Source organism: Boeremia exigua (genome assembly GCF_020726555.1).
Source record: "Boeremia exigua strain MPI-SDFR-AT-0100 chromosome Unknown C7974scaffold_6, whole genome shotgun sequence".
NCBI classification, from domain to species: domain Eukaryota; kingdom Fungi; phylum Ascomycota; class Dothideomycetes; order Pleosporales; family Didymellaceae; genus Boeremia; species Boeremia exigua.
In genome coordinates this window covers 720,027-740,093 of record NW_025763523.1, presented here as the reverse complement: position 1 = coordinate 740,093, position 20,067 = coordinate 720,027, and the positions used below count along the sequence as shown (strand labels likewise).

At 51.4% G+C, this 20,067-nt stretch overlaps 9 protein-coding genes across 9 annotated transcripts; 3 read left to right on the top strand and 6 right to left on the bottom strand.

Annotated features, from left to right (window-relative positions):
- The first annotated feature begins 269 nt into the window (after positions 1-269).
- C7974DRAFT_183116 (Endoribonuclease L-PSP/chorismate mutase-like protein) lies at positions 270-1,290 on the top strand. The gene is made up of 2 exons (XM_046136401.1): positions 270-621; positions 695-1,290. Exons 1-2 carry the CDS (start codon positions 397-399, stop codon positions 926-928), a joined length of 459 nt encoding a protein of 152 aa, XP_045996974.1. The 5' UTR covers positions 270-396; the 3' UTR covers positions 929-1,290.
- A 1,644-nt stretch (positions 1,291-2,934) lies between these two features.
- C7974DRAFT_183031 (uncharacterized protein) lies at positions 2,935-4,406 on the bottom strand. The gene is made up of 2 exons (XM_046136399.1): positions 3,706-4,406; positions 2,935-3,644 (listed from the first exon to the last, which is right to left on the bottom strand). Exons 1-2 carry the CDS (start codon positions 4,120-4,122, stop codon positions 3,228-3,230), a joined length of 834 nt encoding a protein of 277 aa, XP_045996973.1. The 5' UTR covers positions 4,123-4,406; the 3' UTR covers positions 2,935-3,227.
- C7974DRAFT_183030 (uncharacterized protein) lies at positions 4,407-5,651 on the bottom strand. Its single transcript, XM_046136398.1, has 2 exons — positions 5,567-5,651; positions 4,407-5,511 (listed from the first exon to the last, which is right to left on the bottom strand). Exon 2 carries the CDS (start codon positions 5,228-5,230, stop codon positions 4,691-4,693), a length of 540 nt encoding a protein of 179 aa, XP_045996972.1. The 5' UTR covers positions 5,231-5,511; positions 5,567-5,651; the 3' UTR covers positions 4,407-4,690.
- On the bottom strand, positions 5,652-8,455 carry C7974DRAFT_183029 (uncharacterized protein). Its single transcript, XM_046136397.1, has 4 exons — positions 8,226-8,455; positions 7,496-8,178; positions 6,816-7,444; positions 5,652-6,763 (listed from the first exon to the last, which is right to left on the bottom strand). The coding sequence occupies exons 1-4, from the start codon at positions 8,349-8,351 to the stop codon at positions 6,018-6,020; spliced, it is 2,184 nt and encodes a 727-aa protein (XP_045996971.1). The 5' UTR covers positions 8,352-8,455; the 3' UTR covers positions 5,652-6,017.
- Positions 8,456-9,388: 933 nt separating this feature from the next.
- On the bottom strand, positions 9,389-10,403 carry C7974DRAFT_311428 (uncharacterized protein; the record flags this gene model as incomplete). The annotated part of the gene is made up of 4 exons (XM_046138310.1): positions 9,389-9,849; positions 9,895-10,122; positions 10,169-10,241; positions 10,293-10,403. 4 exons carry the CDS (start codon positions 10,401-10,403, stop codon positions 9,389-9,391), a joined length of 873 nt encoding a protein of 290 aa, XP_045996970.1.
- A 1,226-nt stretch (positions 10,404-11,629) lies between these two features.
- On the top strand, positions 11,630-12,635 carry C7974DRAFT_453830 (DnaJ domain-containing protein; the record flags this gene model as incomplete). Its single annotated transcript, XM_046145882.1, has 1 exon — positions 11,630-12,635. Exon 1 carries the CDS (start codon positions 11,826-11,828, stop codon positions 12,633-12,635), a length of 810 nt encoding a protein of 269 aa, XP_045996969.1. The 5' UTR covers positions 11,630-11,825.
- Positions 12,636-13,015: 380 nt separating this feature from the next.
- C7974DRAFT_183011 (MFS monocarboxylate transporter-like protein) lies at positions 13,016-14,958 on the bottom strand. Its single transcript, XM_046136396.1, has one exon. The coding sequence runs from the start codon at positions 14,712-14,714 to the stop codon at positions 13,293-13,295; it is 1,422 nt and encodes a 473-aa protein (XP_045996968.1). The 5' UTR covers positions 14,715-14,958; the 3' UTR covers positions 13,016-13,292.
- Positions 14,959-16,539: 1,581 nt separating this feature from the next.
- On the bottom strand, positions 16,540-17,585 carry C7974DRAFT_424285 (ctr copper transporter family protein-like protein). Its single transcript, XM_046144421.1, has 2 exons — positions 17,275-17,585; positions 16,540-17,227 (listed from the first exon to the last, which is right to left on the bottom strand). Exons 1-2 carry the CDS (start codon positions 17,332-17,334, stop codon positions 16,700-16,702), a joined length of 588 nt encoding a protein of 195 aa, XP_045996967.1. The 5' UTR covers positions 17,335-17,585; the 3' UTR covers positions 16,540-16,699.
- An 86-nt stretch (positions 17,586-17,671) lies between these two features.
- Positions 17,672-20,021, top strand: C7974DRAFT_394047 (ferric reductase). The gene has a single exon (XM_046141840.1). The coding sequence runs from the start codon at positions 17,837-17,839 to the stop codon at positions 19,964-19,966; it is 2,130 nt and encodes a 709-aa protein (XP_045996966.1). The 5' UTR covers positions 17,672-17,836; the 3' UTR covers positions 19,967-20,021.
- The last annotated feature ends 46 nt before the right edge of the window (positions 20,022-20,067 follow it).

Genomic DNA, 20,067 nt, shown 5'->3' with positions numbered 1-20,067 from the left:
TCCACCTTAGGCTTAGTATTCGTGGGGACGAGGAATCATCGAGTATCCACGGGCTTTGAAAGCGTTACCGGTGCCTTGGGCCGACGGCCATGAACTTACAGACAGTATCAAGAGTGGGATCATCGGCTTAGGGTTGCATTATACGAACGCCTCTGGTCTTGTCGTGCAGCTGCACAGAAGGCCTTGCCTCAAGTCCAACATTCGAAGCTCTTGGAAGTCGTCCTGGCGGGCCGAACGTAATGATCAGGTCAAAGATAGCCAAACCATTAGCAATTTGGTAAGATCAAGGGAGTGACTTCTATAAAGTAGCAGGTGCGTCTTAGAACGATATGCATCAGCAATAAGAGCAGCATCTTGACGACTTGCAATATTCTTCAGTTCTCACACCTCGTCAAAATGGTTTCTATCACATCTTTCCTCGCCACCGTTTTGGTAGTTGCTGGCATTGCCAGTGCAAAGCCAGTACCAAAGAGCGCTGCCCAACCCGTTGTCACATATTTGGGCACTCAAGGCCCTATCCTGTCAAGCGGCGCATGGACATCAAAGGGTGTTGTTTACACATCAGGGACTGTGCCCTCCTTCAACGGAAGCATCATCACTGGTGGCATTGAAGAGCAGACGGTAAGTATTGCCATTCCCCGGCGAACGCAAGACTGAACACTGTGGATCGCAAAGCATGGCTAACACTATTCAGGCACAAGTCATCAAGAACATTGGCGCAGTCCTCGAGGAAGCCGGTACATCTTGGGACTATGTCATGAAGACAACTGTATTCCTGGCCAACATGAGCGACTACACAGCAATGAACGCTGTGTATGGCGCAATGCTTCCGTCCCCCAAGCCCGCCCGCACTGCCGTTGAGGTCGGAAAGCTTCCTGGCAACTTCCTCATTGAGATTGAAGCGATTGCTGCCATTCCGGACTCGTAGGACTAGCATGAGACGACATCGAATTATGCGCAGCTCGCCAAGCATGCGTCGAGCTGGGTTACACCGCATTGAGTCATATATAAAAATTCTACGAACATCTCTCGCACACCTGCAGTACGTCGTTGAGCATGCATAGCATAGTGAGACAACTTGGCTAAACCCCTTCCCTTCGATGTTGCCTTCGATGTGTTGCATACACTTAAGCCTGTGGGACATCTTTAAGAGGTTCAATAATGCTGGTGTTTTATTGGATATACTAATCGATAGCAAGGAACTTCTGATTCCTGTTGAGCTCTCACGTTGCAAAATAAACGGCGGGCTGAGGATACGAGCCAAGTACACCACACGACAGCAAAGTAGGGAATATCCAAAAGAACACTACAAAATACTTTTCTGCTTACAGTACAAGTAATCCTAAACTAAATATTTGCCTTAGGTATTATAACGGCTACAAGCTCTGCGTTACAGTTGATCAGCTTAAAAGGTCGCTTATCCGCCGCTTTTCCCGAGACTCGAGAGTTGAGCTACATCATAGCGGTGAAGGATAGGTAGCAGCCCTTGATCATTCGTCCATCGCCCTTAATCTATCTCTCGGACTGTCTGCATTATCGTCACTTGATTCTTCTCATATTCCTCAGACGTACTTATCATTCGTATCATCGAGAAGATGTCCCTTGCTTCAATTGCCACAGATACATCAACAGAGAGAGAGAGACCGGGGGAGGGGCACTACAGTCACACAGCCAAGCCTTCTATGGGGCATTTTGAATGAGTAAAGTCATGTCGGGCCGGGTTTGCGACTCCAGACTCTCATCACATCGCATTTCCAGGGAGTATCGCACGCGACTGTGCGTGTCTTTGGAGAACTCCCCGCTGGTCTACCATCCGTTGTTCTGGATAGGGGATCTTGACGCACGCAACAACAGTCCAGACCAGAAAGTCCCACGGTATCTTTCTCAACTACCCACTCCATTAAGCCGCCGCTCCCGCTAGAAAGGCATGTTCAAGCTTTCCGAGTATTACGCGTTCTCCCTGCACCGATCAGGATGAGGCGCTCGATGGACAACAATACTTTCCACGGTGTCAGCTAATGACCGACAAACGCGGCAGGCTGTTTCAATATACGAATGAACACAATCATCGCCGAAGCTGAAACAAACGACAGCCAGGTCAAAAGCAAACAGTGGAGATCCGCTACTGGTCCCCGGAGACGAAAGGCATACCTCATCCTACTCATATGCCTCGGGCGATCATCATTTCGAGACCAACAATCTAGATACAAGAGCGGCTTTTATGCCATGAACAGGGTATGATCTTCAGACACCTATAGCTACTTGCGACATGTCACTTGTGAGAGGTGTTCCAGGGCCTAGATCTTGCCTGCCAAGAAGAAACAAGAGCTTGGTAATACTTGTTTCAATGCTGCGCCAAGCGCGGTAAAGTAATCATTGACCTGTCGAGGCAAATCATTTGTTTATCAGATTTACCATGTGGCAAGGCATGCACTTCGGCGTAGCGGTACATGGTTGTTTGGAGCCTCATTGTGATATTATATGATTCGGGAGACAGCTGGATCAGGAATACAACAACGATGCAAGCGCAGCCGCGCGGTCCGTGGATAATATAGATGAATCTTGCTGTGTAGGATCCGAGATTAGATGTTGAGCACGTCCAGAAAGTTGCCGATTGAGCTAAGCAGATAAGTACCGACATTGACGTCTGTGTTGTGCTAAGCGAAAGAGACCGCGTACGCAACAATGCCCTACTGGTTCATTGATGGCCAGTGCTGAACACTGTAACGAAAGATAAGGTTTCATCATAGAACATAGGTTGTGCCGTACCCTGTCTTTGATGCGAGTCAGTAGGTGGGATCAAGATCCATGTATTTAGTTTGTGAGGAAGCGCTCTGTGTACGAGGTAAACGACAAAAGCACCCACACGAGAAGGGCACAAGTTCTGGAAACGAGGTCCATCTGATTGAGATAGATCTAACTGTGAAAATCATCCTGCGCCTCGCCTGTACTCCGGTATAATTATTCAAAAGTCGTTACATGTCGTTGTTGTGGGGAACAAGGATGCGTGTCAAGCACTGCACTTGCTCGAACCTGGGGTATCTCTTGTCCAGAAGCTGGAATCGACTCAGCTGTGCAACTGAGTAGCTGAAAGCACACGAGTGCGAAATATCGCTGTGAGAATATCTGTGTTAGCACACGTGTACAGTGTCTCTTTAGTGTGGCATGCTCCATGAGCTGGTCCACGAGACAGTACATTTCCAAATGTAAGAGATGTCAAAACTGCTTCAGACCGCTGGCGGTGTGATCAAGCCATCGTGCGTGCTCACAGTGATGTCGATTGTGTCGCTGTTCAGACGCCTCGCCTTCGCGCCGATGGCTCCTCCTGGGTGGTTCTTCTTGAAGACGCTCTTTGTCTCTTCCTGGTACAATGCCTCCGCTACAGTTAGCGCCAGCATGTCGCCGACAGCGATTGTAACGGTTGTAGAGGTTGTAGGTGCACAAACGCCAAAGGAAACTTCCTCCAGTTCGTGGATCGGTGCAGGAAGCAGGATAGCGTCGGGACGCTCGCTGAGCAATGGGCATTTCGAAGGGTGCGTGTGCGATGTGACGGCGATAATGGGCGTATGCGAGGGGATGTGGTCGAGTAGAGCCATGAGCTCGCCTGTCTTGCCAGAGTAGGAAATAAACATGATGGCATCATCCTATGTCGTGTCAGTATACATGTCGGCCCGACTTGTGACAACCTAGCAAAGCGAAAAGTACCTTTCTGATGTCACCGAGGTCGCCGTGAATTGCCTCGGCTGCGTGCATGAAAGAGCAGCCTATCCCCAGGCTCTTCATGGTCGCTACCATCTTCTGCCCCACTAGCCCGCTCTTGCCCACACCACAGATGATCAGCTTGCCACCGGCCTCATTGATGCTGGTAATCAGTTCGACGGCTTGGAGTAAACCTTCCCTGGCAACAGGGTCCGTTTCATACAGGATGCTGACTTGCGAAAGCGCGGTTGCGGCGGTTGACAAGACGTTGACAGCGCGTGAAAGAAGACGCGTTCCTTCGGGCGCGCGAGAGCAGTCGGAAAGTGGGGGAGTTAATGGCTGAGTGTCCGAGTCGGCACGTTTTCGCTTTTGAGATGTAGGCGACGCTGGCGCAAGCTGTGTGTTATCGATGATAGCTGCCATTGTTCCTGAGAGTCTCGATATCTAGTGGATCTGGAGGAGGGGGACTGTGACAACAATGAACAACTGCACGACACAGGAGCTCCAAATAACAGGCTGCCCTCCAAATGCTGAGGCGCTACCGGGACGCGTCGGAGGCGGATGTCAAATTATCAAGCAGATAATCTGGGATAGTCGATGACGCTGACAATTGTTGTGACAGGCTGCTGGATAGGCGATGAGACACTGAGAAGCAAGACTGTAGAACGACTGGACACGAGCAGAGGGGAACCGTATCCATTATTAAAGCGTCTCGAGCCCACATGTCGGCTTCAAGTAGATGTTCTGGCCTAGTCTACCTGATTCGGTGGTTGTCAGAGAACCTCCGGCGAACCCTTGATGCGATAGATGGCGGCATCGACGCTAGCGCACGGACTTGCGCCTTCCTTGAATGCTTAGTGGCTTGCGCAAGAGCCCCGCACTAACCAGAAACAACAAAACGCAATGTCATGCATCGAACCCAACCATCAGTGCACGTTGTTGCTCCAGCGGATACTGCGATCTGTGTGCAAAGTCGATCCTGCGCGTAATTTTACGCGGCGTTGTCGGTGCTTAAGTGTTTCGACGCAGTAGCAGCTTCGGCCAGTTTCGTCCTCCGAGCGCCCATGGCGGCCAGTGCGTGCTCGTCTCCGAATCTTTCCATCCCACACTCACGTCGGTACAATTGTTGCGCCTGCTCTGAGCCGGTCAACAGCAGCATAAATCGAAGCTCGGGAACGTCAAGCGCAATCCCTCTGGAACAGTGAATGATCCACTTTCCCAAACCAAGGCCGCGTGTTTCGTCCCTCAGGTAGACATCGGTCAGATACGCAAGCGTCACAAAGTCCGTGACAAGGCGCGCCATCCCGACAGGTGTCAATCCCCCTCCACTTTCTACCCTGTAAAGGCCAAGGGTGCAGGAGTTGTCGAGCATGGTCTTAAGGTTTTCCGCTGACATCGGCGTGGCCCAAAACATGGCATTGTCAGCGAAGGCTTCCTGGACGAACGAATGCGGCAGGAGCTCTTTGGCTGTAGAGATAAGGTACTCCTGAGAGCCGACGTTGCGCTTCCATCCCCAGACCTTCTTATCCATTGTGGTGTTGTAAGTTGTGAGTGGATAGTTGCAGTCGTTGTGTGGCTACCTTCAGAATGCCTTTGATCTGGTTCCAATGACGTGTCATTGGTAGGGCGCGTTCCACAATATATCTGCTCCACGTCTATCACGTGCGTGGAGCAGATCGTGGGGAAAACATTGCTCTACGACCCTCAGCTGATTGACTCAACGAGCTGGTTGACTCAACGAGCTGATGGACTTCAAACGCCAGACACGCCCGTATTGCCGTTTGTGTTTGTGACGAATCAAGAGCGATTGTACTAAGCAAGTATGGTTAGCACTACCCTGCTGATCTGCCACTCGCCTTCGACTTACACAGCAGTATCATCTCGATAACACATAGTTTCAATCATCTATCGTTATTTGGAGCATTCATCTAGTACCCTTGCCATTCAGCCTTTGAGGCTCACCCTTAGTAAGACAGTAGCTGACGACTTAGTCCGCCCTTCATCAATCATGTATGGGATTCCCATCTCGGTCTGTTGAGGTATATAAGAAGCGTAGACTCGGCAGCATGAACGCAAGTGCACTTCGTAGTGAAGTTCTCGAATCCGCGCTGTTGAGCCAGCTTTGTCGTGTCGGTCTTGCGCAGAGACGGGTCAAGTGGTCCTCTCATAATGGTTTCTGATCAGGGGTGGAAGGACTGATAAGGTAGATTGGTTTGCTGAAGGAGCAAGTATGTACAACACAAAGCGGTCAAAATGTAACCGAAAAGAAGACAAGCGTATACAAATCGATCCAAAAGTATCTCATTTTCGACGTCAGGCTACTGCCATAGAGCTTCCTCTTCAAGATCGAAATCTTGGTCGAAGCCACTACCGTCGATGTCAGATCCCAGGTCGAGGATGGGAGGAATAAAGATGTGTGCTAGGTCATTCTGACCATGATCCATTGACTGAGCTTCGTTACTACCAGCGAGGTGGTCCGGAGGAGAACCACCGGGTCCACAAAATGCCGGAGGACTACCTGGCAGGATGTTGGAAAGAGTTGTCTGATCGGTCTGTGGTGATAACGGGACATCACTGAAGACATTGTTGGGGTTCTCGCCACTGACATGAGTATCCACGGTCGAGGCTGCGGGTACTGTCGAGACTGTGTAGAAAGCATTGACAACGTCAACGATTTGCTGAAGATAATGAGCTGCTGCTGCAATCTGTTCCTGCGTCATGTGTAGAGGGGCGGTGAGGAGCACATTAAGAAGATGCGACTGGGCATTATATAGTTGCTCTTCGAATGCTGCGTGTCCGGACCCCACAGGTATGTTCAGGTCCATGGCACCGAAGTGCACACCGGCGATGGCTTGCGACTCACTGGATGGGAGGTGGCTACCGGCTTCTCGCAACATCGTTTGCATTACTGCATTGTATATTGGCCGTTCAGTCGACAACGCGTTCATATTCGTTGGGCGAGGAGATTCCCGAGAATTCCCAGGGGTCCGTTCGCCTAAAAAAGGGCGCGACGACTGACATTGTGTAATAACACCACGCGGCAAAAACCCAGCTTCACCGGTAACTATGCAATTGATTAGTTTGCAACCTAATGATGGACGAGATCGGTGACTTACAAGGTCGTGGGACTTGCGTAGCGCTTGGGTAGATCGAAAGATACAGTTGCGCCCAGGGTGTTGTGATGTTGTTTCTTAGCTGCGGTGTATGTGCGCAATCTCGAGCGGCTATGTGGAAGCTTCCGGAAGTCAAATCGACGAAGTTACCTTTGCAGCGGGTGCAATGATGGTAGTAAGGAAGCATGCCAACACGCTCTCCCACGTGACTTTGCTTGATGTGATTTCGAACCTGGTTCATGCTGGTCGCACTACATCCACGGCAAGGTGGTGGAGCACCTGCAGTGCGGTAAAGTAGCCAATGCTTGTACATGGGACAGTCCACCCGTGGCGCAGGGTTCTTCTTTCCTTTGCCTTTCCGCCCAGTTGTAATCTTACCACTGTTCACATTCGCCGGGTACCATGTATGGTTCTGAGGAACGATATTGTAATCGGCTGTTGGAGCACTCCCAGAAGAAGGAGCGGCTCCTTGCCCATGACGGCCTGTCTCCTGGTATGGTTTTTGTTGACGTAGATGCTCGCTTTGGTTTGGAATTTGCTCTGAATGGTCCACAACAGCTGTGCAATCGATTGCGGCAATCACTGAGTGAATATCGTCCAAGGCTTGTGCATAGACATCGTATGCGTTAGATCTATATAAAGTTAGCAGATGGCACAGGGCGAATACCATCATGCATACATACCCTTTATCTTTCAATTCTTGAGCAATAGCTTCCCATCGTAAGAAGAGCTTATCGCATGCTTGCGAGTAATCCTCCTCATCAAGTGCAGCGTGGAGCTGAGCGAAAGTGTGCCATGCCGCACGCATATTGGGAGAGATGTATTCGTCCGTCGATGTGTCGTGTTCTACAGCTGAGACGACACTTTGATGCCCGCCCTCTCTATAGCCCAGCGGCTCCGATCTGGAAGTCGTACTGAGCGCATATTTTGAGTCCACTTGAGACGAAGGTGGTTCGGAAAAGGTCTCGCTAGGCCCTGACCGCGATTCAATCGGCGCGATTTGAAGTTCAGGGTGCAGTTTTCGTTCGTGCTTCAGCCTCGCATCCGGCCGGCGGAAATCATGGAGACAGTTCGCGGCACGACAGGAGAACAGCTTCCCGCTTCCCTGGTCATGCTTGTGACGTACATGGCGAGCAAGATTGCCTCGGCGATAAATTCCACTGAAATCAGTTCCACACTGCGCACATGAGATGACACCTGGGGTAGCTATTCTCGAGGCTGGCAGCGACGCGAGTGGGGAAGAAGAACGCGGGATCGACACTAGCACCTTCGGTGATGTTTGCCACGGTATTGGAGCGGGATCGCATTCGTATAGTGATGAAGCACGCGTTTCGTTCGTGGATTCCGTCTCTGTCAAGGAGTCTTGCTAAGCGTTGATTAGCTTACTGTCGATATCGGGCTTGTCTATCTTACCCGAACATTATACGACGACCATGGCTGCAAAGAAGTCGAACCATGCGATTCTGTACGGGTCGCCAGCGACAGTTGTTGATCCATAGCCAGACTCAGCGCGCTATCGAATCGATCGCGTTGTGACATTTTCGTCACGTAGGTAGGTACACAAAGAGTTAGGATGGATAAGGTAAGGTTTGGTGCATCTAGCTGTGTTGCTTAGAAAGCGCTTTGCAAGATCCGATGCTTGATATATGATCGCTGTTACATGCAGTCAGTGAGGCAGACGCATTAGTTATGAGCACAGAGAAAGCGTACAATTGAATGGCCCAGCACAACGGTAGCTAGCTTGATATCTTCCGCAAGTGTGCAATTGCAAGGCGAATGCGATGAGGTAGCTACATGGCAAGGTATGCGTCCAGACCGGCTGATCAGATGCATCCGTGTCGGGGAAGCAACGGAACGCTCAAATACAGGGCAAGAGCTGCTAATCCTGGGGTGTGGTTGGGTCACATCGAAAGGGAACGACGTCAGCGACAACGTTAAGCGCACCATGGTATCTCACAAACGTGCAAGTGTTCCGCACAGACCGCGATCGTGGGTGCTGTGTATGTGTTGAGCAGAAGATGTGCAGGGATGCGGGTCCTCCGAGGCTTGGGACCGAGTGGCTGTGCAGGCCTCAGCCTTCAGGCAGCTATTGGGGCTCTCAATCCAGATACACGCCTCAGCAAGCCACCGTCACAAATCGTTCTGCCTAATTGATGTATGTGCGTCGTCACTTTCGCGACCGAGCCTGGACATCAAAATTCGCGCGAGGTTGTCGGAGAGGCTCATACAAGGCGTACCAGGACAGGGCGCAGTACCGAACGACCCCCAGAGGTGGCAAATTTGACGTGTAGGGCGCTGCTTCCTCCTTGGCACCAACCCGAACAAACGTCGCGCATCATTGTATAACGTGTGTTTGCGACCGATGAGAAGGTTCAAGACCGCGGAACTAACGATGATGCGCCTGATCGAAACATGGACCTCGGGGACAGATCGAGTTTGAGACAACCAGCTGTGAAAGACCGTTCAGTTGTGAACGAGGTGTTCTTGTTGGCATGTAAGCGTTGTATTTTGTGGCATCTGAGACGTTTACTGCGCCACACGCCACATTCGGATCCTAGGATACAGATCTCGTTCACTTAAAGCTTGGGCTCTTCATGCCCTGTTAGAACAAACAACCATTGCAGACCGCACATCTGCACACGACCGTCTTTGCAAACATCTGCTCCCTTTGCTCTTTTCAGTATGGCGTCTAGTTGATCCTGGCCTCTCACACCCACGGTGATCGAGGCCAGACCCTCTGTATATCCCTCCCTCCCAGGAATGAAGCCCATCCTGGCATTTGTGAATGCCAATAGATCCCGGCTCCTCGTAACCCCAAATATCTCTTCCCACTGTCTTGCAGCGGCCTCGTGCCCATAGTCGCCAGGCTGCAATCGTAGTATACAACCTTCGAGCGAAAGGTGCGCGGATCGTCTCATACCAGGATAGTATGTCTTGTGATCTGTGCCACAAGCGTGCCACGGTGAGAATCGCGATTTGAGAGGGGTAGGATTATTCGGACTTGGGGTGTGGCTGTCGAGCTCAGGCATCATGCCGCCTGTGGTAGTCAGTAACCGCTAAGTCTATCAGGAGGACTTCGTACCCTTGATGCCCTTAGGATGATACTGCACAAATACAGTATCACCATGCTCGTGGTTGGCTATGACCTTGGTCAACCCTTGCGACTCAATGTACTGGCGTCGCGTCTTCGCATCCTCGGTCTGCATGATGATCATATACCCACCATCGCCGCGTTTATCAAGCAAGCGACCTGCCGTGGTACCATCTTTGAAGGGAGAAACAACCTCAATGATATCACCGCCAAGTGGAACTGTTGGTGTTAGCGTAGGGCAAGAAGCCGAGGAAACAAGATGTACTCAAAAAGTTCTTCAATCCCCATTGACTGACAGCAGGATCCTCATAAATAACGTCCGTACCGATGACGTGTGTCTGAAGCTGGTTATCAGCAAGAGTGTAGGACAGACTTGAAGAGCTCCATACCAGCAACTGTCTTGCTCGATCAATGTCCCTTGCTACCAGGGCAATCTGGCGTAGCCGCGTAGGCGCTGGACCTACATTTGGAGCTGATACTCCACTTGTCGAAGCTTTCATGGTGTCTCAAGAAGCCTGCTGATGAGAGGCATCTCCTGCATGATCGAGAGACATGTTGCGAGGCTGACTCGGGCTGTTGTGTCCTCAACCTCGGTCTCGTACTTCCCCGCATCTGCTGCCCGTCAACCTACCTACAGCCATTAACTGCGGCGCATATCTTAACGTTAGATACAAGCAGGTGACAGTCATTTGATGCCCAGAAATGCATATGTATTGATTCGTTCAAACGTGACGCACGGTGTCGATGTGTCGATGTGTCGATACCAACAGAGCTAGTCCGGTTCTAGTTAGTGCCGCACTGGCCATTTCGTGCGGTACGGCAACTTCACCTTTGCCCGCAGCCGTCATCGTTTAACGCACTTGCGAGCCTCATGTAGCACACATTCCTGGATATGTCCCATCTGAGCGCATATGTCTTGCTATGACTATGCTGTTATAGATTGGGGGATCTCGCAAGCCTACTGGCCGGCAGAATCTAAGGTCATCGTCTCTTCTTGGAGGACTCGATACATCTCTTTGCAGACTTGATGCTTGTCTACAGCGTCAACATCTCCAGACTATATGACGTTGTCACTGCGGTACTTTTCAAAGAGCCTGTTGTTTGGAGTAGATGTCTATCTAGCTCGCGTAGCATGGATGTCTCGTCCAAGCCACTGTAAGAGATGGGCACAACCTGCCGACAGCAAAATCGTAACATGCCAAATCGATCGGAGGGCCTCATGAGTATTGCCGCGTATCCACAGCAGTTACCGCTTCCTGCAGCCTACTATTAGCGTATATGGCCCATTGCCCAACTCCACAACTCGGCGGTGGTTTTTACAACAGACCTAGTCCGTCCATTACTTCGTCCCGGTTAGAACTTCGAGCTCCAAGGAGACGAAAAGGCCAAACTCATTTTCTACCGCAATTGAACCATATGTGAGCTATGTTTTTGATACATGCGCAGAGCACCTCTGCAGGTACGCTGTATGCTGTCTGACTGCGTGCCGATCTGATGACCTACTTCATTGTCGGACTCCGGGGCGGCTTCCCTTCACTATAGAGTATTCAACTTCACATGCTCGCAACCGGGCTTTCCGACTCTACCCGCTTCTAGAAGCGCGACTGTAGCAGTACCAGAGACTTTGCAGGGTCCAGCTCTGCAGTGCAGGGTCCCAGTCTTGGCTGCGATTGGACACCTACAAAACCTGCCGTCACCTAGACACCTAACCTTCAATTGCACACGCTCTTTTGGTTAAATTCTGAAGACCTTTGTTGTCGCTCCTCGCCAAGTTTGACTCTTTTGATCATCGCTCTCCATTCATTTTGTCTTTCGCCGATCGCTCGGTTATTCGCCATCTTGTCTGCCTATGACTGCGGAATTTTCACTGTACCTGTCACGATTACTCTTGAGACGTACGGAGAGTGAAACTTACAACAACAATGTCTGACTTCGTTGATGGACTTTTCTTCAGGCTAGCATGCGAGCAACCGCTCCCTCGTAGCACCATCCAGGGTCGGAGGGCAGACAAGGCTTCCACCGCAAAGCCGTACACCCGCGCACAAGCAAGATCTGAACAGCAGACAGAAAGTCTACAATGTCCGCTTTTCCGTACTCCGACAGCCAACAAGAAGCGTACCCGCAAGCCCGAGTTCGAGATTCTTATCGACACTAACATTGTTCAATCTACGCCCGTTCAATCGCCAAAGAAACCTAAAACAAACGAACGCGTTCCACTTGCCATCAGGACGGATTCTGCAAACGTCACGCCAGTCCCCTCTCCGCGTTGCTCCAGTACACCTTTCCCACTCTTACCATCAGATCCATTGTGGGAAAATGTCGAAAACTACGATCCTCGTCCCTACCTCATGACACCGCCTCCTACACCTGTTCGCCGATCTCCTGCTCCTGAGAACTCCGCGACCGCTCCACCACCTCCGCCGAGTCTTCCACGTCGCTCACCTCGCACAGTCCAGTCTCGCCGACCTCTCTACACCAGACCGCTGTTGCCGCCCGTCGACATGACCTTGTACAACGTCCTTGAGCTGGAGAACTGGAGGGCGACTGAGGAAGAGATCAAGGCAGCCTACAAGAAGCTCGCCAGGAACAACCACCCAGACAAGGTCCCTGAGGAGCAAAGGGAAGATGCTACACAGCTTATGCAAACTGTGAACGCTGCAAAGGAGGTCCTTCTGGATAGCAAGCGTCGCAGGGCCTATCACAGGAACGCGAAACTTCCTTGGACCACGTAGAGCCGATCTGGACGAAGGGTCAATATGGTAAGCCATTCGATGCCGGCTTCATACCCTTGCTGACATATGATTGTAGTACTTTAACCACCTGAAAAGTCTTGCTTCACTGTTAATAACCCTTGATACAGGTACTGTTGAACGAAACAAACGAGACAATACTTGGCTTCGCACCGCACCAATATCAGCATGGCGATCTACCACAGAGTAGCGTTGGCACGATTAATTGGGGATCACGAGGATCAGATTGTCGGCTTACGTACGAATCCGTGGCTTTTGCTCGTACCCTGTTAACGGCGTCGTTGGTTTGCGTGGTCTTTGTTCTACAGTGTTTGCGAACTTTTCACTCGCTTCAAATTTGTTTCTGCACATCAACTGACCCATTTTGCTTTCCATTCGGAGGACAGTGTCAAATATCAGTTGATAATATATGGCAGCCGCATCCTCAAAAGATATCAGTCCTTGCGAACATTGTTTGTGTTCAGTAAGTCCGACCCCAGAACTTTCGACGAGATGCTGTAGCTTACCATACTGCACCCAAGAGGACCTCTAGCCCTGGGACGGGCAACCTTGACTCAGGCATAATTTCTAAAAAGTGGTCAGATTTGCGGAACAGCTATCCTAGTGGTAAACTGATTTCAATCGTTGAGTGCCACAATTTCACACCCTTGCTCTCCAGTCCCACCCTGCTATGGCGAAGCGAGCCGCAATAAGCAGAGAACCGCCGATGAAGAAAGAAGTCCCGGCCCAGACACTAGCATAAGTATAGCTACCGCCATGCTGTTGAATGAGCGCTCCCGCCAGTGGCGGCCCAGTGAAACTCGAAAATGAGACGATCGTAAATGCCATCCCCATCCTGATGCCTGTCTTCTTCAAATCCGGCGTACGGCTCAGCGATCCGATGACTGCGGGCCACAGAGCCTGAATGACAGCACTGGCGGACCCATAAATGACGGCAAATGCGTACAAGCTTCCAACTGAGTGAACACCAATCCAGCCGTACATCATGATGCCGCAGATGAAGGCAAATGGGATTAGGGTGTTCAGGCTACCGATCTTGTCCGCATAATAGGTTGGTAGAAGACGAAAGACGAACCCCATACAGATCTGTACGAGCAGCAGATTGATAGACTGCTCATAGGTCATACCGAGGACGTTGCGGCCGTACGAACCAACGTAGAAGAAGGCAAAATACAAGCCCCAGAAGCAAAAGAACATGCCTGCGCAATACAACGTATATGGAGCTTCTTTGAAAGATGCCCAATCGACGATAGGTCCAGTTCTCCGTGGGGGTAGCCGCGTCCGAAATAACGATATTGTGACGATGTTGAGTACTAACATTATGAAACCGATAATTCGTATAGTCCAAGGAAACCCAAATTTTGGCAAGCACTGTTGTACAACAATGGGGAAGACGACACCTCCAGTGCAGGATCCTAAAGCCGTAAATCCCAGTGCAAAAGCACGCCTTTTTACGAAATAGGTCGAGACCAACGCCATTGAAGGACAGAACTGCAGGCCATTTGCAATACCGAGACAGACTCCTTGCGACAAGAATAGCTGCCAGAGCTTTGTAGATTCGGCCATAGTGAAGACTCCAACAAGCTGGAAGACCGTGCCTGCAATGTAAACGGGTCGGAAGAGGCCTGCGTCGGTTGCTCGCCCTGAGAATGCGCCAATACCAAAGAGGAAGAAAACTTGAATCGAACCAATCCATGAGATGGTGGAAGGTTTGATGCCGAGAGTGTTCTCATAGTAAGTCTGGTATACTCCAAATGATGTAAAAAAGCCGAAAGTCGTGAATATCGTCAAATGAGTGCACAAGACTTGGATCCAGGCTTGTAATCCTCCATCTGGTGCAGGCCCAGGATCGAACGAGGCTGCGGATCTCCGCGATAATACTCTCGCCAGGACTGGGCCTGGCGATGCCTTCTCTTGCTGTTGCAGCTCAGGGTCTTTGATTCCCCGTTCTATCTCATCATCTCGCATGCTTGGCCATGCACTCGAGGTCTTTTGACGATTTTCCGCATCGTTGTTCTCCACTTCCTCGAGACTGCGTTCCGCAGTGGCTGTGGGTGCCATCGTCCGTATGTGTCGTTAATATGTGTATCGAAGCGACAGGTCGCAGTGCATGGCAAAAACCGCAGGACAGAGGACTGTATTTTGGGAAAGATGAGGTGTTGAAAGCGTATGACACACACTTGAAGACTTACCGCTTCCTAGCTCGTCATGGAGCTGACAAACATTTCTTCCGCACTGGAAGGAGCGCACATCCTTTCCTGCATGCGGAAGAGTGGACCCTTAGGTGGCGGCAGCATTGTGGGGGAAGCGTCGGCAACTCGGATGAGCTCCCGCCGCCTAATCAAACGCCGAATGCTCTCATCTGACAGCAAGACATCTTGTATGTATAACAATTATGAAAATGCGAATCTGTCCACTCCTAGAGATGGTCTATCCGACCGACTGCTCTTCCATCTGGAGTCCCATATGCCGCGCCTTTCCAAGGTTCGCAGGGTAATCGCAGGTGCAATAGCCGACACCCGGTTTGCGCATCTGGTCAGATCGCTTGCTCAGCTCCATTCTTTCATGGGAAGCCTACCGCAGCGGATTTCTGCAATCCCTCTGATACAGGCTGCTTCTCTGAGCTGCGAAAGCGGCGAAAGGACCTGCGAGTGCGAATTTGCCAACAACCAGCTGGAGATGGACAAGAAAACCAAGTGGAATTTACTTTTACAACCAGACCTTCGATGCGTCTCTTCCCTGAACAGATTTCCTAGGTCCAAGATCGCGCTGTCGATTGGCTTCACGACTTCTTTGTAGATGGTCTCCATCTACTCGTTACCTCCAATCGCGGCTTGCTCGAGAAGCTGCCGGAGCCGACCATTTGGTTCCCGGCGCTCATGGATATATCTTGGTGTTTGCTAGTGAACTGAGTTGGTTCGTGCTTGTCGAAATGTTTTGTGCAGTCTCTTAGCAGACAAGTTGGAAGGCTGATACGGAGAGGCGCGTTTCAAGCCCGTTCGGCGCAATGGAGGGCTCAAATGAATGAAGTGAATCTAAGACCTAATGTTTCCTTTCACTCGCCTTTCGATAGCGGTCGAGGGCTATCGTTCGAGAAAACGCAATACTGTCGGGCGCTGCGGGAGCGCGTGAGCAGGGCTGCAAGAGATGAGATGCACTGGATTGTATGCACATGACATCAAAATAGTCCAGGCGTGTATGTGTAAGATTCAAGCATCATCTCTGCTGGATTGGGTGTGCACTTTGATCAGTTTCCAATGTCGCGTGCGATTCTCTCACCTTGTGGTCAGACAGGAAGTCTTCGGAGCGGCGGCTTGCACCTCCTATACAAAAAGAGTGACACGTAGTCTACATCGCAGCATTGTACGTGGTCTATTGATTCTGACTCTCGGCGGAGAAAGGATGTTTGCGTTGATGTGCTATGTGCATTCCGACAAACTCCCGGCGACTAGATCGCGCAGGTGTCAGGTTTGCCACAACGCCAAGTAGCCAAAATTGAAACGCTTTGAAACCTACATGTTCGAGATCGTGCCGTGCGAGCAGGCCGAGCCTTCAAGGAACGCCACCAGTACTTCTAAGTGGGGGTTTATCTGCTCAAACACACGCACACCAGAGCCATCATGGTGCTCTTCGATTGAGCAACTTGTCAAGGACGTTCTGCGTTTCGGCTTTTGATGCATGTGTGGCTGACCTGCATAAGTAGACTATGTCATGATCTGCTTAGGTGGCGTAGGCTTTCGCTCAACGTCAATGGCGTGCGAATAACGTAATGCTAAATCCATTTCATTTGCGACACTGCTGTGAAAGCACATGCCGCAGGTATGCAACCAATCATCTAATCAACGTTCCATAGTGCTGCTGGAATAATCGGATGCGGCAAGGCGAAGCCCAGTCTTGATTGATGGGATCGCATATTGATGGTGATTTTGCCCAGAAACCCGCAATCAATCATAGAGCTTGGGTGCAGTCGTCAAGATAAAAGCTGTGGTTCATTCGTAAATTGGGTATCATATCTGCTAAGTGTCCTTCCAAACCGAGCCTCCGTTTCAGGAACAGCATCCTGTCGGTCCAGTAGCGTCAACCGAAGATCTTCGTACATCCTTCTCCTGACGGAATACAGCCTCGAACGGGATCCTGACAACCATCCAGTCGCACAAGAATTTGCCAAGGATAGCACCAAAAACAACAGAGATGAACACCCAGCCATTGAAGGACATGATGATCAGCATAAGGAGATATGCGACGCCCAAAGTGATTCCGTGAATGATGGCCCGCGCGAGCTGCTGCAACGAGGTGGCGCGAAACGTAGCATACTGGGTGCCTAGCGTTGACGAGGGGCCATCGCAACAGTTGGACAGTGGTGTTGCAGCAAGTGCCGCTTGTTGGATGCGCAATTGACGTTGAAATGATCGCAGGAGGTATGCGTCCCATTCAGTGCTGGCGCGACGGAGAAACTCGAGGGTTACGACCAGCATGGCAGCACCAATGCAGGTAGCAGCGAACATCGCGTTGTTCTTTACGTGCCAGGAACCAGAGAGAAAGCAGGAGTCGACGATGCGCCAGTTCCAGAGCATCTGCAATTGTCAGTGATTGCGATTAAATACTATCAAGACAAACATACCTCCATCTGGCACTCGCCAGCACCCAGAACTGTGGCATTTGAACTGTGGCCGTGGGACATGATGAGATGTGCGCTGTGGTGTAGTCGCTGGTACGCCGCGGTGTTGGGACTTTGACAGACGAGATGCGCACGAAGAGACTGTGAACGCAAGATTTCAATTGAGGCTCGACAGCTGTAGAGAATCGACGACCCATGGGCCTTGCCGCTATATCAACCCTCCGAAACGTGCTCAACCGAAGAATACCTGACGACCCAACTGCCTCACGCCAATATGGCGGGACGCTCGCGGCCTCGTCTGTTCCCGGCAAAACTCCGTGAATTGTGGGGGAACTTGCTCAAACACACTCGCGCTTGCCCGTTTGCGCGCTGGGGAAGGCCCACCCTCACCACTGAGCGGACCGGCCAGGCACTTGGCATTTCGCACTTTGTCAATCCATATTCTGAAACGCGGCAGACCTGATTCGACTGCCGAATTATACATGTGTATATGTAGAACCCTGGGGACCTGCAGTCTCAGTAGCCGCAACCAATCTTCGCTCACGAGTTTGTTATCTGGGTAGCCATGGCCACCACATTGAAGATGTTGACTGCACGTCAGCACATTCAGAACATCAGCGCTGCCTCAGAAGTGCAACCGCACTGGGGATACGCAGACCGCGTGGTACCGTGTGTCAACGATGCCGGATCCTGCAAGTATCTCGATGTCGTGTACGCCGCTCACGACATTGGTATGTACTATACCGGTATCATCTGGGCGACCATCGGTGGCATTCTCATCATCTGGGGAATCGGCCGGCATTTCATGCGCACTCATCCATCAGGCGTTGTACTGCCAGCAGAGCTCGCAGGAGAAGGCGTGAACAAGAGAAAGAATGCAGTTCAGAGGTTCGCAACCGCAGTTCCGTCCTACGCCCGGTCCTACCTACTTCCGGATGCCAACCGCTTCATCTTCGGCCGTGTCACTCGTACTCAGGTTTTGACGCTCGTGGTATTGACTGGCTACCTCACCATCTGGTCCTTCGTTGGTATCGTCTATGGGACATGGATCACGCCTGTCAAGAGCAAGCCCGGTCTTTACAACACTCGAACAAGTCTAGGACCGTGGTCTGATCGCGTGGGTGTTATTGCTTATGCTTTGACTCCGCTTTCCGTCATGCTATCGAGTCGCGAGTCGATTCTGTCTCTGGTCACTGGGTTGCCATACCAAAGCTTCAACTTCCTCCACCGCTGGTTGGGATACCTCATCTTCGCACAGTCCTCACTTCACACTATTGGTTGGTGCATCATTGAAATCAGGCTGTACAACCCGCAGCCCTCCACTGGACTGAATTGGATCCGCCAGCTGTACATGATTTGGGGCTTAGTGGCTATGATCCTTCTCACTTTACTTGTCATTCTGTCCACGCCCTGGGGTATCCGCATGACCGGGTATGAGGCTTTCCGCAAGATGCACTACATTTTGGCCATGGTCTACATTGGTGCATGCTGGGGCCACTGGGAGCAACTGAAGGTTTTCCTCATTCCTGGTTTAGTCGTTTGGCTCATCGACCGCGCTATCCGCCTCGGCAGGTCCGCGTTGCTCCATTACAACTTTCTTCCCTCAGGCCACATGGGTTTCCGTGCTGCGCCTGCAGACATCACCTTCTTCAAGGATGAGACCAGCGGCGACGTCGTTCGTCTGGACTTTGACCACCCTCAAGATGCCTGGGCCGTCGGCCAGCATTTCTACCTCATGTTCCCTGAGTCTAGCATCTGGCAAGCGCACCCCTTCACCCCGCTCAGCCGTCCGGTCTTTGGTGCCGACACCCAGCGCCATTCATACATATTCCGTGCAAAGAAGGGTGAAACCCGTAAGATTGCCGAGCTCTCAGCGAAACGCATTGCTCGCTCTTCGGATCCGCAAGAAGCCAACGAAGGTCTTATGGGCAACGCTCGCCTCTCTGTCGTCTTGCAGGGACCGTATGGCGAGCAAACCATGCGCGACCTCGCTTCCGATTCCAACATCCTCTGTGTCGCCGGTGGTACAGGCATCACATACGTCCTTCCCGTCCTCCTTGACATCGCCTCCCGTCCCCAAAATCGCGACCGCAAACTCTCCCTCGTATGGGTCATCCGCCATCGTTCAGACATCGATTGGGTAGCGCCCGAGCTTGCCATCCTCAAGCGCAAATGCCGCAACCTGCGCACCGGGCTTCACATTTACGTCACTCGCGCAGCTGAAGACCACTACCACGAACCTAATGTGCCTACTGCGGCTGAGAAAGTGACGACATCCGACTGCTCGCCCGAAAAGGGCAGTTGTTGCGCGTCTGGCCAGGGCGGTAGCTGTTGCGCGCCCAACAACATCACAATTCAGCCCAAGAGCTGCTGCCAGGACAAAGAAATCCAGACCATCTCAAACTCGACCGATTCTTCCGCCGTATCTGTCTCCTCGGCGCTGTCTGTTCACGGCGTGTCGAAGTCTGAGCTTAACCTTGACCACATCCAGGCACGTCCTGATCTGAGGCTTACGGTAGAGGACTTCGTTGCTTCTACAGTAAGAGGCCGCACAGACATTTTTGCGTCTGGACCCGGCGGAATGATCAGCGATCTGCGCACAATCATTGCTGGTGTGAACAAGGGTGGAGAGGTTTGGAAGGGCGAAGAGAGATGGGACGTCAGGTTGACATGTGATGACCGACTGGAGTGGTAGAGGATCGATTAGAGTAGATATTGCGCTCATGATACCCCAATGCAGTTTTTTCAGTCTTCAAGTACTCCAACATCTGATTGAGTGACTAGCATTCGAAAATC

What these genes read in the sequence shown, in the direction of transcription:
- C7974DRAFT_183116 (XM_046136401.1), top strand. Translation starts at nt 397, where the DNA reads ATGGTTTCTATCACATCTTTCCTCGCCACCGTTTTGGTAGTTGCTGGC. An exon ending in GTGGCATTGAAGAGCAGACG is followed by an intron (nt 622 to 694) that starts GTAAGTATTGCC and finishes AACACTATTCAG; the next exon opens with GCACAAGTCATCAAGAACAT.
- C7974DRAFT_183031 (XM_046136399.1), bottom strand. Translation starts at nt 4,122, where the DNA reads ATGGCAGCTATCATCGATAACACACAGCTTGCGCCAGCGTCGCCTACA. An exon ending in ACCTCGGTGACATCAGAAAG is followed by an intron (nt 3,645 to 3,705) that starts GTACTTTTCGCT and finishes GACACGACATAG; the next exon opens with GATGATGCCATCATGTTTAT.
- C7974DRAFT_183030 (XM_046136398.1), bottom strand. Translation starts at nt 5,230, where the DNA reads ATGGATAAGAAGGTCTGGGGATGGAAGCGCAACGTCGGCTCTCAGGAG.
- C7974DRAFT_183029 (XM_046136397.1), bottom strand. Translation starts at nt 8,351, where the DNA reads ATGTCACAACGCGATCGATTCGATAGCGCGCTGAGTCTGGCTATGGAT. An exon ending in CAAGAATTGAAAGATAAAGG is followed by an intron (nt 7,445 to 7,495) that starts GTATGTATGCAT and finishes AACTTTATATAG; the next exon opens with ATCTAACGCATACGATGTCT. An exon ending in TACGCAAGTCCCACGACCTT is followed by an intron (nt 6,764 to 6,815) that starts GTAAGTCACCGA and finishes TCAATTGCATAG; the next exon opens with TTACCGGTGAAGCTGGGTTT.
- C7974DRAFT_183011 (XM_046136396.1), bottom strand. Translation starts at nt 14,714, where the DNA reads ATGGCACCCACAGCCACTGCGGAACGCAGTCTCGAGGAAGTGGAGAAC.
- C7974DRAFT_424285 (XM_046144421.1), bottom strand. Translation starts at nt 17,334, where the DNA reads ATGTCCCACGGCCACAGTTCAAATGCCACAGTTCTGGGTGCTGGCGAG. An exon ending in CTGGCGAGTGCCAGATGGAG is followed by an intron (nt 17,228 to 17,274) that starts GTATGTTTGTCT and finishes TGACAATTGCAG; the next exon opens with ATGCTCTGGAACTGGCGCAT.
- C7974DRAFT_394047 (XM_046141840.1), top strand. Translation starts at nt 17,837, where the DNA reads ATGGCCACCACATTGAAGATGTTGACTGCACGTCAGCACATTCAGAAC.